General features: G+C 42.7%; 1 protein-coding gene across 1 annotated transcript in view; it reads left to right on the forward strand.

Annotated features, from left to right (window-relative positions):
- Positions 1-14,744, forward strand: part of LOC139584309 (PDZ domain-containing RING finger protein 4-like) — a 127,931-nt gene that overhangs the window by 81,218 nt on the left and 31,969 nt on the right. Inside the window, exon 4 of the mRNA XM_071416004.1 lies at positions 13,282-13,380. Within this exon, the coding sequence (XP_071272105.1) occupies positions 13,282-13,380 (99 nt within the window). The remainder of the gene's footprint in view (positions 1-13,281; positions 13,381-14,744) is intronic.

Genomic DNA, 14,744 nt, shown 5'->3' on the forward strand with positions numbered 1-14,744 from the left:
GGATTTAGACACCTGTGTGTTTGTGTGTGTGTGTGGATGCATGTTTGTGTGTGTGTGTGATGGATCAAGAGAAGGGGCCCGTTGCCTTAGCACGGATTTAGACACCAGTTTGTGTGTGTGTGCGGGGGGGGGGGGGGGGGGGGGGTTGTTGGGTGTGGATGTGTGTCTGGAATTGGAAGAGGTTGTCTGTGTGCACACACACACTGGCGTTTCATCCAACTTGTACTAATCACATCTATCTGTTTTGCCTGCTAATTTTGCCACAGGTAATCTCCACTTTACCACCACATAGCCATTCATTAGACACTCATTTCAGGTCTTTTCCACTCAAGGAGATGGGGAAGACATTATACTTCACACACTTTCACTCGCCTTCGGTATCATTTGTTAATTTCTGTCGTATATGTTTTTTGCCAGATGTCTTCGAGTCATTCCCACAGTTATGGCACATTCATTGACATCATCTACATTCACACCACACACCTGCATGGTATCGGTGGCTAAGTTGTGTGCTGAATTTTTTGCTAGATGTCTTCGAGACATTCCCATCTAACATTTACAGATATTTTCAACATTCCTATTGCATGTGTACTCCCGTAATCTACATCGACACCACCTACTGCTTCCTGTCTTTCGTATTGCATCATGAATCCATCAGTAGTCTAGTCTCAGCAGTCGCTGTGTCTAATGCTTCTAACGATTTTTATTTTATTTAACTCGGCAAGTCAGTTCAGAACAAATTCTTACTTAACAACAAATTCTTATTTACAATGACGACCTACCAAAAGGCAAAAGGCGATGACGACAAACGATACCCCATTAGTAGTAGTTATAATATCTCTGGTTGGATGACGACAAACGATACCCCATTAGTAGTAGTTATAATATCTCTGGTTGGATGATGACAAACGATACCCCATTAGTAGTAGTTATAATATCTCTGGTTGGATGATGACAAACGATACCCCATTAGTAGTAGTTATAAGATCTCTGGTTGGATGATGACAAACGATACCCCATTGGTAGTAGTTATAATATCTCTGGTTGGATGATGACAAACGATACCCCATTAGTAGTAGTTATAATATCTCTGGTTGGATGATGACAAACGATACCCCATTAGTAGTAGTTATAATATCTCTGGTTGGATGATGACAAACGATACCCCATTAGTAGTAGTTATAATATATCTGGTTGGATGATGACAAACGATACCCCATTAGTAGTAGTTATAAGATCTCTGGTTGGATGATGACAAACGATACCCCATTAGTAGTAGTTATAAGATCTCTGGTTGGATGATGACAAACGATACCCCATTAGTAGTAGTTATAATATCTCTGGTTGGATGATGACAAACGATACCCCATTAGTAGTAGTTATAAGATCCCTGGTTGGATGATGTTTTTATTTGCCTTATTTGATATCTATTCAACCGCAAATTCGTTCATCCCATTTTCTTTCATATCCCCTTTCATATCACTGAGGGGGAAGTTGTCATAGCTCCCTATTCCCTATATATTTCTCTATGTTTGAGGGTGTCATAGCTCTCTAATGTATCTACGTTTGAGGTTGCCATTTGGGATACATTCCTAGTTTCAGAGACAGTCGATTTAAAGATCTGAGGTGTTGTCTGGTCGTGTCTGTCAAAAGAAATGAAGAGCAGAGAGATCTGGCTGTCCCCTTTCTCTCTCTCTTTTTTGTATGTTGGAGTGCAATTAGTGTTGCAGCAGGTCACTGGTCCTGGGGTCTCTTTGATGGTCTGTCACTGTGGAGAGAGGAGGGGGCTGGGATGGGAGAGAGGAGGAGGGGGCTGGGATGGGAGAGAGGAGGGGGCTGGGATGGGAGAGAGGAGAAGGAGGAGGGGGCTGTGATGGGAGAGAGGAGGGGGCTGTGATGGGAGAGAGGAGGAGGGGGCTATGATGGGAGAGAGGAGGGGGCTGGGATGGGAGAGAGGAGAAGGAGGAGGGGGCTGTGATGGGAGAGAGGAGGGGGCTGTGATGGGAGAGAGGAGGAGGGGGCTATGATGGGAGAGAGGAGGGGGCTGGGATGGGAGAGAGGAGGAGGGGGCTATGATGGGAGAGAGGAGGGGGCTGTGATGGGAGAGAGGAGGAGGGGGCTATGATGGGAGAGAGGAGGGGGCTGGGATGGGAGAGAGGAGAAGGAGGAGGGGGCTGTGATGGGAGAGAGGAGGGGGCTGTGATGGGAGAGAGGAGGGGGCTGGGATGGGAGAGAGGAGGAGGGGGCTATGATGGGAGAGAGGAGGGGGATGGGATGGGAGAGAGGAGGAGGAGGGGGCTGGGATGGGAGAGAGGAGGGGGCTGGGATAGGATGGGAGAGAGGAGGAGGCTGGGATGGGAGAGAGGAGAAGGAGGAGGGGGCTGGGATGGGAGAGAGGAGGAGGAGGAGGGGGCTGGGATGGGAGAGAGGAGGGTGAGGAGGAGAGGGATGGGATGGGAGAGAGGAGGGGGCTGGGATGGGAGAGAGGAGGAGGAGGGGGCTGGGATGGGATGGGAGAGAGGAGGGGGATGGGAGAGAGGAGGAGGAGGGGGATGGGATGGGATGGGAGAGAGGAGGAGGAGGAGGGGGCTGAGATGGGATGGGAGAGAGGAGGAGGAGGAGGAGGAGGAGGCTGGGATGGGAGAGAGGAGGGAGCTGGGATGGGAGAGAGGAGGAGGAGGGGGCTGGGATGGGAGAGAGGAGGGTGCTGGGATGGGAGAGGGGAGGAGGAGGAAGCCTCAGGGAGAGAGTGCCTCAATGAGGGGTCACATACAGCTCCCTCCTCTCTCCCATCCCAGCCCCCTCCTCCCCCTCCTCCTCCTCTCTCCCATCCCATCCCAGCCCCCTCCTCCTCCTCCTCTCTCCCATCCCATCCCCCTCCTCCTCCTCTCTCCTACCCCCCTCCTCTCTCCCATCCCATCCCAGCCCCCTCCTCCTCTCTCCCATCCCAGCCCCCTCCTCCCCCTCCTCTCTCCCATCACATCCCCCTCCTCCTCCTCTCTCCCACCCCCTCCTCTCTCCCATCCCATCCCAGCCCCCTCCTCCTCCTCTCTCCCATCCCAGCCCCCTCCTCCTCCTCTCTCCCATCCCACCCCCCTCCCCCTCCTCTCTCCCACCCCCCTCATCTCTCCCATCCCATCCCCCTCCTCCTCCTCTCTCCCACCCCCCTCCTCTCTCCAATCCCATCCCAGCCCCCTCCTCCTCTCTCCCATCCCAGCCCCCTCCTCCCCCTCCTCTCTCCCATCACATCCCCCTCCTCCTCTCTCCCATCCCAGCCCCCTCCTCCCCCTCCTCTCTCCCATCACATCCCCCTCCTCCTCCTCTCTCCCACCCCCTCCTCTCTCCCATCCCATCCCAGCCCCCTCCTCCTCCTCTCTCCCATCCCAGCCCCTTCCTCCTCCTCTCTCCCATCCCACCCCCCTCCTCCTCCTCTCTCCCACCCCCCTCCTCTCTCCCATCCCATCCCCCTCCTCCTCTCTCCCACCCCCTCCTCTCTCCAATCCCATCCCAGCCCCCTCCTCCTCCTCCTCTCTCCCATCCCATCCCCCTCCTCCTCCTTTCTCCCACCCCCCTCCTCTCTCCCATCCCATCCCAGCCCCCTCCTCCCCCTCCTCTCTCCCATCCCATCCCCCTCCTCCTCCTCTCTCCCACCCCCCTCCTCTCTCCCATCCCATCCCCCTCCTCCTCCTCTCTCCCACCCCCCTCCTCTCTCCCATCCCATCCCCCCCCCCTCCTCCTCTCTCCCCCCCCCCCCTCCTCCTCTCTCCCACCCCCCTCCTCTCTCCCATCCAATCCCAGCCCCCTCCTCCTCCTCTCTCCCTTCCCAGCCCCCTCCTCCCCCTCCTCCTCCTCTCTCCCATCCCTGCTGGAGTGAAGAGGCACTACTATTTGCTCCCCTTCTCTCCCCTCTTCCAGCCTTTGGTCTGTGATCCCCCTCTTTCCCCCTCCTTCCAAAGTGGGTGATATGTCTGAAAGGTGGAACCAACCAACCCACAGATGTCACAGAGGGAATGAATCTCTCTATTTCCTTTATTTCTTCTCCCCTCCCACCTGCTATCCTCCACCCTGCAGACCTCTCTTATCCACACACACACACATACAGTGGGGAGAACAAGTATTTGATACACTGCTGATTTTGCAGGTTTTCCTACTTACAAAGCATGTAGAGGTCTGTAATTTTTATCATAGGTACACTTCAACTGTGAGAGACGGAATCTAAAACAAAATCCAGAAAATCACATTGTATGATTTTTAAGTAATTAATTTGCATTTTATTGCATGACATAAGTATTTGATACATCAGAAAAGCAGAACTTAATATTTGGTACAGAAACCTTTGTTTGCAATTACAGAGATCATACGTTTCCTGTAGTTCTTGACCAGGTTTGCACACACTGCAGCAGGGATTTTGGCCCACTCCTCCATACTCCATTCTCCAGATCCTTCAGGTTTCGGGGCTGTCGCTGGGCAATACGGACTTTCAGCTCCCTCCAAAGATTGTCTATTGGGTTCAGGTCTGGAGACTGGCTAGGCCACTCCAGGACCTTGAAATGCTTCTTACGGAGCCACTCCTTAGTTGCCCTGGCTGTGTGTTTCGGGTCGTTGTCATGCTGGAAGACCCAGCCACGACCCATCTTCAATGCTCTTACTGAGGGAAGGAGCTTGTTGGCCAAGATCTCGCGATACATGGCCCCATCCATCCTCCCCTCAATACGGTGCAGTCGTCCTGTCCCCTTTGAAAAAAGCATCCCCAAAGAATGATGTTTCCAACTCCATGCTTCACGGTTGGGATGGTGTTCTTGGGGTTGTACTCATCCTTCTTCTTCCTCCAAACACGGCGAGTGGAGTTTAGACCAAAAAGCTCTATTTTTGTCTCATCAGACCACATGACCTTCTCCCATTCCTCCTCTGCATCATCCAGATGGTCATTGGCAAACTTCAGACGGGCCTGGACATGCGCTGGCTTGAGCAGGGGGACCTTGCGTGCGCTGCAGGATTTTAATCCATGACGGCGTAGTGTGTTACTAATGGTTTTCTTTGAGACTGTGGTCCCAGCTCTCTTCAGGTCATTGACCAGGTCCTGCCGTGTAGTTCTGGGCTGATCCCTCACCTTCCTCATGATCATTGATGCCCCACGAGGTGAGATCTTGCATGGAGCCCCAGACCGAGGGTGATTGACCGTCATCTTGAACTTCTTCCATTTTATAATAATTGCGCCAACAGTTGTTGCCTTCTCACCAAGCTGCTTGCCTATTGTCCTGTAGCCCATCCCAGCCTTGTGCAGGTCTACAATTTGATCCCTGATGTCCTTACACAGCTCTCTGGTCTTGGCCATTGTGGAGAGGTTGGAGTCTGTTTGATTGAGTGTGTGGACTGGTGTCTTTTATACAGGTAACGAGTTCAAACAGGTGCAGTTAATACAGGTAATGAGTGGAGAACAGGAGGGCTTCTTAAAGATAAACTAACAGGTCTGTGAGACCCGGAATTCTTACTGGTTGGTAGGTGATCAAATACTTATGTCATGCAATAAAATTCAAATTAATTACTTAAAAATCATACAATGTGATTTCCTGGATTTTTGTTTTAGATTCCGTCTCTCACAGTTGAAGTGTACCTATGATAAAAAGTACAGACCTCTACATGCTTTGTAAGTAGGAAAACCTGCAAAATCGGCAGTGTATCAAATACTTGTTCTCCCCACTGTATATACACATACACGTATACACACAAACACATTTACACATATACACAAACACACATATACACATACACGTATACACACAAACATATATACACATACACGTATACACACAAACACATACACATACACACAAACACACATATACACATACACGTATACACACAAACATATACACACACACATATATACACATACACGTATACACACAAACACATACACATACACACAAACACATACACACACACACACACACACACACACACACACATATACACACACACACACATATACACACACATACACACAAACACATATATACACATACACACAAACACATACACACACACACACACACACACACATATATACACACACATACACACAAACACATATATACACATACACATATGCACACAAACACATACACACAAACACATACACACAAAGACATACATATACACACACACAAACACATATATACACACAAACACACACACACACACACACACACACACATATATACACACACACACACACACATATACACACACAGGAGGGGTCTGTGGTTGTAACTGCTCTAATAAAGGCCTTGTGGAGAGGTCATTTCACACTTGATTCCCCTCAACACCCCTGACGTGTTTTAACATTGGTTCCCCTTAACACCCACGACGTGTTTTAACATTGGTTCCCCTCAACACCCCTGACGTGTTTTAACATTGGTTCCCCTTAACACCCACGACGTGTTTTAACATTGGTTCCCCTCAACACCCACGACGTGTTTTAACATTGGTTCCCCTTAACACCCAGGACGTGTTTTAACATTGGTTCCCCTCAACACCCAGGACGTGTTTTAACATTGGTTCCCCTCAACACCCAGGACGTGTTTTAACATTGGTTCCCCTCAACACCCCTGACGTGTTTTAACATTGGTTCCCCTCAACACCCCTGACGTGTTTTAACATTGGTTCCCCACAACACCCCTGACGTGTTTTAACATTGGTTCCCCACAACACCCCTGACGTGTTTTAACATTGGTTCCCCTCAACACCCCTGACGTGTTTTAACATTGGTTCCCCTTAACACCCCTGACGTGTTTTAACATTGGTTCCCCTTAACACCCCTGACGTGTTTTAACATTGGCTCCCCTCAACACCCCTGACGTGTTTTAACATTGGTTCCCCTTAACACCCAGGACGTGTTTTAACATTGGCTCCCCTCAACACCCCTGACGTGTTTTAACATTGGTTCCCCTTAACACCCAGGACGTGTTTTAACATTGGTTCCCCTCAACAACCCTGACGTGTTTGGTAACAACAAGGCTAGCTGGGTTATTTGGTATTTTCCTACAGTACTGCTCCATGTTGTCTGTACTGTAGCCTTCCGTATTGCATGTATGTAATGCATTTTTAAAAGGGATGGTCGAGATGTCATATCCTTCTATTATTAATGATCTACAGAGAGTTTAAATGTACGTTACAGTAGTGCCAGCTGCAGAACATGATAGTAATCAAAAACACAAGCCAATTGTGTCTTGTTTCATATGCATGCAGACAGACAGACAGACATGAGGGTGCTAAACTTTACTGAAACAGACTTATGGGAAAGTGGAGGGTAGGGTTAATCTCCATTTGAATTGAAGGCAGTCATTTTAGGAAGTAAACTAAAAATGTATACAATAATTTTAAAAAAGGCATTTATTTTCAATTACTTCTCAATAAACTGAAAACTAGAAGCTATTTATTTTTTAAAGTTTTTAAATGTCAGAATTTTAAATAAATATCACTTCCTGAATAGTCTGTCCCCCTCCATGAGACGTCCGAAGAGAGGACTTCTTCAGTGCAGGCGTCGCAACTCTGAGTATTTTCACCAATATTAGCATAATTACATGAGTTTATTTACCAACTAATAATCTTATATTAGGCTGTACGTAACTGCTCGGTAAAAACACTCGATAGCTTCTGGTAGTTATCAAAGTAGCCACTGATCAGAGAACGTCTTTCATCACGAGACAAACTAACGGTTAAGATGAGCTCTATAGCAGCCAAGATCAATATGTTTTTTGAAAACAAGTAGGAGTATGATGTGTGGCTATGGACTTGGCACAACCACAATAACATTTTAATGTGGTCACTATGGTATCACGATATGCTAATGTAGAGCTTTTCATTAGGTCTCATGGCACTTTATATTGCTACTGCATCTCTCAATGTAAATCTCAGTCTGCTTTTGAAATCAAGGTCATCCTTTCAAAAGCAATGTTAATGTAATCTGAAAGTAGCCTAATGTCTCCAGGATATCTGATTTCTCATACTCAAATGTGTGTCCTCTGCATTCACTCAAGTCATTTCCACAGTGTCTACTGTGACACCATACTGGTTAGTGATATAGTCTGGTTAGTGATATAGTCTAGTTAGTGATATAGTCTGGTTGGTGTTATAGTCTGGTTAGTGATATAGTCTAGTTAGTGTTATAGTCTAGTTAGTGATATAGTCTAGTTAGTGATATAGTCTAGTTAGTGATATATTCTGGTTAGTGATATAGTCTAGTTAGTGATATATTCTGGTTAGTGATATAGTCTAGTTAGTGATATAGTCTGGTTAGTGATATAGTCTGGTTAGTGATATAGTCTAGTTAGTGATATAGTCTGGTTAGTGATATAGTCTGGTTAGTGATATAGTCTAGTTAGTGTTATAGTCTGGTTAGTGATATAGTCTAGTTAGTGTTATAGTCTAGTTAGTGATATAGTCTAGTTAGTGATATAGTCTAGTTAGTGATATATTCTGGTTAGTGATATAGTCTAGTTAGTGATATAGTCTGGTTAGTGATATAGTCTGGTTAGTGATATAGTCTAGTTAGTGTTATAGTCTAGTTAGTGATATAGTCTAGTTAGTGATATAGTCTAGTTAGTGATATATTCTGGTTAGTGATATAGTCTAGTTAGTGATATATTCTGGTTAGTGATATAGTCTAGTTAGTGATATAGTCTGGTTAGTGATATAGTCTGGTTAGTGATATAGTCTAGTGAGTGTTATAGTCTGGTTAGTGATATAGTCTGGTTAGTGTTATAGTCTGGTTAGTGATATAGTCTGGTTAGTGTTATAGTCTAGTTAGTATTATAGTCTAGTGAGTGTTATAGTCTGGTTAGTGATATAGTCTGGTTTGTGTTATAGTCTGGTTGGTGTTATAGTCTGGTTGGTGTTATAGTCTGGTTAGTGTTATAGTCTAGTTAGTGATATAGTCTGGTTAGTGATATAGTCTGGTTAGTGATATAGTCTGGTTAGTGTTATAGTCTGGTTGGTGTTATAGTCTGGTTAGTGTTATAGTCTAGTTAGTGTTATAGTCTAGTTAGTGTTATAGTCTAGTTAGTGATATAGTCTGGTTAGTGATATAGTCTGGTTAGTGATATAGTCTGGTTAGTGATATAGTCTGGTTAGTGTTATAGTCTGGTTGGTGTTATAGTCTAGTTAGTGTTATAGTCTAGTTAGTGTTATAGTCTGGTTGGTGTTATAGTCTGGTTGGTGTTATAGTCTGGTTAGTGATATAGTCTGGTTAGTGATATAGTCTGGTTAGTGTTATAATCTGGTTAGTGATATAGTCTGGTTAGTGTTATAGTCTGGTTAGTGATATAGTCTGGTTAGTGTTATAGTCTGGTTAGTGATATAGTCTAGTTAGTGATATAGTCTGGTTAGTGATATAGTCTGGTTAGTGATATATTCTAGTTAGTGATATAGTCTGGTTAGTGTTATAGTCTGGTTAGTGTTATAGTCTGGTTAGTGATATAGTCTGGTTAGTGATATAGTCTGGTTAGTGTTATAGTCTGGTTAGTGATATAGTCTAGTTAGTGATATAGTCTGGTTAGTGATATAGTCTGGTTAGTGATATATTCTAGTTAGTGATATATTCTGGTTAGTGTTATATTCTGGTTAGTGATATAGTCTGGTTAGTGATATAGTCTGGTTAGTGTTATAGTCTGGTTAGTGATATAGTCTAGTTAGTGATATAGTCTGGTTAGTGATATAGTCTAGTTAGTGATATAGTCTAGTTAGTGATATAGTCTAGTTAGTGATATAGTCTAGTTAGTGATATAGTCTAGTTAGTGATATAGTCTAGTTAGTGATATAGTCTGGTTAGTGTTATAGTCTGGTTAGTGTTATAGTCTAGTTAGTATTATAGTCTAGTGAGTGTTATAGTCTGGTTAGTGATATATTCTGTATAGGGGTACAGTCTGGTTAGTGTTATAATCTAGTTAGTATTATAGTCTAGTTAGTGATATAGTCTAGTTAGTGATATAGTCTGGTTAGTGATATAGTCTGGTTAGTGATATATTCTAGTTAGTGATATATTCTGGTTAGTGTTATAGTCTGGTTAGTGTTATAGTCTGGTTAGTGTTATATTCTGGTTAGTGTTATATTCTGGTTAGTGATATAGTCTAGTTAGTGTGATAGTCTGGTTGGTGTTATAGTCTAGTTAGTGTGATAGTCTGGTTAGTGTTATAGTCTGGTTAGTGTTATAGTCTGGTTAGTGATATAGTCTGGTTAGTGATATAGTCTAGTTAGTGATATAGTCTGGTTAGTGATATAGTCTGGTTAGTGATATATTCTAGTTAGTGATATATTCTGGTTAGTGTTATATTCTGGTTAGTGATATAGTCTGGTTAGTGTTATATTCTGGTTAGTGATATAGTCTAGTTAGTGTGATAGTCTGGTTGGTGTTATAGTCTAGTTAGTGATATAGTCTGGTTGGTGTTATAGTCTGGTTGGTGTTATAGTCTGGTTAGTGTTATAGTCTAGTTAGTGATATAGTCTGGTTAGTGATATAGTCTGGTTAGTGTTATAGTCTGGTTGGTGTTATAGTCTGATTAGTGTTATAGTCTAGTTAGTGATATAGTCTGGTTAGTGATATAGTCTGGTTAGTGTTATAGTCTAGTTAGTGATATAGTCTGGTTGGTGTTATAGTCTAGTTAGTGATATAGTCTAGTTAGTGTTATAGTCTGATTAGTGTTATAGTCTAGTTAGTGATATAGTCTGGTTAGTGATATAGTCTGGTTAGTGTTATAGTCTAGTTAGTGATATAGTCTGGTTGGTGTTATAGTCTAGTTAGTGATATAGTCTGGTTAGTGTTATAGTCTGGTTGGTGTTATAGTCTGATTAGTGTTATAGTCTAGTTAGTGATATAGTCTGGTTGGTGTTATAGTCTAGTTAGTGTTATAGTCTAGTTAGTGATATATTCTGGTTAGTGATATAGTCTAGTTAGTGATATATTCTGGTTAGTGATATAGTCTAGTTAGTGATATAGTCTAGTTAGTGATATATTCTGGTTAGTGATATAGTCTAGTTAGTGATATATTATAGTTAGTGATATGGTCTAGTTAGTGATATAGTCTAGTTAGTGATATAGTCTAGTTAGTGATATAGTCTAGTTAGTGATATAGTCTAGTTAGTGATATAGTCTAGTTAGTGATATAGTCTAGTTAGTGATATAGTCTAGTTAGTGATATAGTCTAGTTAGTGATATAGTCTGGTTAGTGTTATAGTCTGGTTAGTGTTATAGTCTAGTTAGTATTATAGTCTGGTTAGTGATATATTCTGTATAGGGGTACAGTCTGGTTAGTGTTATAATCTAGTTAGTATTATAGTCTAGTTAGTGTTATAGTCTGGTTAGTGTTATAGTCTGGTTAGTGTTATAGTCTGGTTAGTGTTATAGTCTGGTTAGTGTTATAGTCTAGTTAGTATTATAGTCTAGTGAGTGTTATAGTCTGGTTAGTGATATATTCTGTATAGGGGTACAGTCTGGTTAGTGTTATAATCTAGTTAGTGATATATTCTGGTTAGTGTTATAGTCTGGTTAGTGATATATTCTGTATAGGGGTATAGTCTGGTTAGTGTTATAGTCTGGTTAGTGTTATAGTCTAGTTAGTGTTATAGTTTAGTTAGTGTTATAGTCTAGTTAGTGTTATAGTCTGGTTAGTGTTATAGTCTGGTTAGTGTTATAATCTGGTTAGTGATATATTCTGGTTAGTGTTATAGTCTGGTTAGTGTTATAGTCTGGTTAGTGTTATAGTCTGGTTAGTGTTATAGTCTGGTTAGTGTTATAGTCTGGTTAGTGTTATAGTCTGGTTAGTGTTATAATCTGGTTAGTGTTATAGTCTGGTTGGTGTTATAGTCTGGTTAGTGTTATATTCTGGTTAGTGTTATAGTCTGGTTAGTGTTATAGTCTGGTTAGTGTTATAATCTGGTTAGTGTTATAGTCTGGTTGGTGTTATAGTCTGGTTAGTGATATATTCTGGTTAGTGATATATTCTGGTTAGTGTTATAGTCTGGTTGGTGTTATAGTCTGGTTAGTGTTATATTCTGGTTAGTGATATATTCTGGTTAGTGTTATAGTCTGGTTAGTGTTATAGTCTGGTTGGTGTTATAGTCTGGTTAGTGTTATAGTCTGGTTGGTGTGATAGTCTGGTTGGTGTTATAGTCTGGTTAGTGTTATAGTCTGGTTAGTGTTATAGTCTGGTTAGTGATATATTCTGGTTAGTGATATATTCTGGTTAGTGTTATAGTCTGGTTAGTGTTATAGTCTGGTTGGTGTTATAGTCTGGTTAGTGTTATAGTCTGGTTGGTGTGATAGTCTGGTTGGTGTTATATTCTGGTTAGTGATATATTCTGGTTAGTGTTATAGTCTGGTTAGTGTTATAGTCTGGTTGGTGTTATAGTCTGGTTAGTGTTATATTCTGGTTAGTGATATATTCTAGTTAGTGTTATAGTCTGGTTAGTGTTATAGTCTGGTTGGTGTGATAGTCTGGTTGGTGTTATAGTCTGGTTAGTGTTATAGTATGGTTAGTGATATAGTCTAGTTAGTGATATAGTCTAGTTAGTGATATAGTCTGGTTAGTGTTATAGTCTGGTTAGTGTTATAGTCTGGTTAGTTATATAGTCTGTATAGGGGTATAGTCTGGTTACTGTTATAGTCTGGTTAGTGTTATATTCTGGTTAGTTATATAGTCTGTATAGGGGTATAGTCTGGTTAGTGTTATAGTCTGGTTAGTGTTATAGTCTGGTTAGTTATATAGTCTTTATAGGGGTATAGTCTGGTTAGTGTTATAGTCTGGTTAGTGTTATAGTCTAGTTAGTGTTATAGTCTGGTTAGTGTTATAGTCTGGTTATAGTCTGGTTAGTGTTATAGTCTGGTTAGTGTTATAGTCTGGTTGGTGTTGTCCTCTGGGTAGTGTTATAGTCTGGTTAGTGATATAGTCTAGTTAGTGTTATAATCTAGTTAGTGTTATAGTCTAGTTCGTGTTATAGTCTAGTTCGTGTTGTAGTCTGGTTAGTGTTGTAGTCTGGTTCGTGTTATAGTCTGGTTAGTGTTATAGTATGATTAGTGTTATAGTCTGGTTAGTGTTGTCCTCTGGGTAGTGTTATAGTCTGGTTAGTGTTATAGGCTGATTAGTGAGTGTCACTGTGCTCTCTGCCCTGTCTCTCTGTCTGTAGTAGGTAGAGAGCTGTGTCGACAGCCAGGAAGACGTATTAGTGTTGTTGTCCTTGTGTGGTTGGTCTGTTTGTTGACCTCTGTTCTCTGTGTCTCTTTAGGAGGTGGAGCTGTGTCGACTCAACAGCCAGGAGAAGCTGGGCCTGACGTTGTGCTACAGGACAGATGAGGAGGAGGACATGACCATCTACGTCAGCGAGGTGAGACTAGGGCAGAACTGAGACTAGGGCAGAACTGAGACTAGGGCAGAACTGAGACTAGGGCAGAACTGAGACTAGGGCAGAACTGAGACTAGGGCAGAACTTGGACTAAGCATGGTGGTGCTGGTGCTGGTCATTCTTCGTCTTCTTCTTCTGGAAGATTAGCTGACGTTATGGCATCAAGTAATGGAGGACCCTTCTACAACACTACAGTCACTGTGTGGCTCAAAGTAAACATAGTGATATACCTAGGAAAAACTTTTGTGACATCTCATAGCTTACTTTAATATTCATGCATGGAACACAACTATATTTTGGTGCAATCACCTCAAGATTGAACTAATCTTTTTTGAGAAATAATGAAAATATTGAATATTTGGAGAATCGATAAATGCATATGATTACACTAACTAAAAAGACATCAATCGCTCTGTGGCACTTAATCACTTCTCATAGCAATAATGTAGATGAAAAATATTCATCTTTCTTTGAGTGTACTTGTTTGTTCTTCAAATAGAACTGACATGTTTTGTGAGCTGAGGCTACACTTTTTGTGCCCATAGTCAAGGCTTTTCTCTCTCTTAACCCACTTGTTTGCAGAACGTACAAAGCACTATCCTCCTCTCCTCCATTCCGCCCAACTCTCTCTCCCTCCGTCTCTCTCTCTCTCTTTCTTTCTCTCTCCGTCTCTCTCTCTCTCCCTCTCCCTCCGTCTCTCTCTCTCTTTCTTTCTTTTTCTCTCCGTCTCTCTCTCTCTCTCTCTCTTTCTTTTTCTCTCCGTCTCTCTCTCTCTCTTTCTTTCTCTCTCCGTCTCTCTCTCTCTCTCTTTCTTTCTCTCTCTCTCTGTCTCTCTCTCTCTCTCTTTCTTTCTCTCTCTCTCTGTCTCTCTCTCTCTCACACTCTTTCTTTCTCTCTCTGTCTCTCTCTCTCTCTCTCTCTCTCTCTCTCTCCGTCTCTCTCTCTCTCTCTCGCTCTTTTTCTTTCTCTCTCTCTCGCTGCCATTCGTTTTAAGTTAACTCAGACCCGCAAGGTATTTGCTCCGGAACATAAGCTGAATACAGATCGCAGTAGTCTGTGTTGTTACTGGCTGCTTTCCTCTCGTGTGTTCAGTCTATAAAAAGCCAAGCCAAGGAGAACGTGCTTCATTTAGATGAGTCCCTACTGAATGTCACTACTTATTGAAGCTGGGTTTGAGACAGTGGATGGTGTGCTCTTTGTGACGTCACCATTGTGATCATCACACCCTGATCTCACATTAATATAAACTCAGCAAAAAAAGAAACATCCCTTTTTCAGGACCCTGTCTTTCAATGATCATTCGTAAAAATCCAAATAACTACACATATATTCATTGTAAAGGGTTT

The sequence above is a fragment of the Salvelinus alpinus genome, chromosome 9 (genome assembly GCF_045679555.1).
Source record: "Salvelinus alpinus chromosome 9, SLU_Salpinus.1, whole genome shotgun sequence".
NCBI classification, from domain to species: domain Eukaryota; kingdom Metazoa; phylum Chordata; class Actinopteri; order Salmoniformes; family Salmonidae; genus Salvelinus; species Salvelinus alpinus.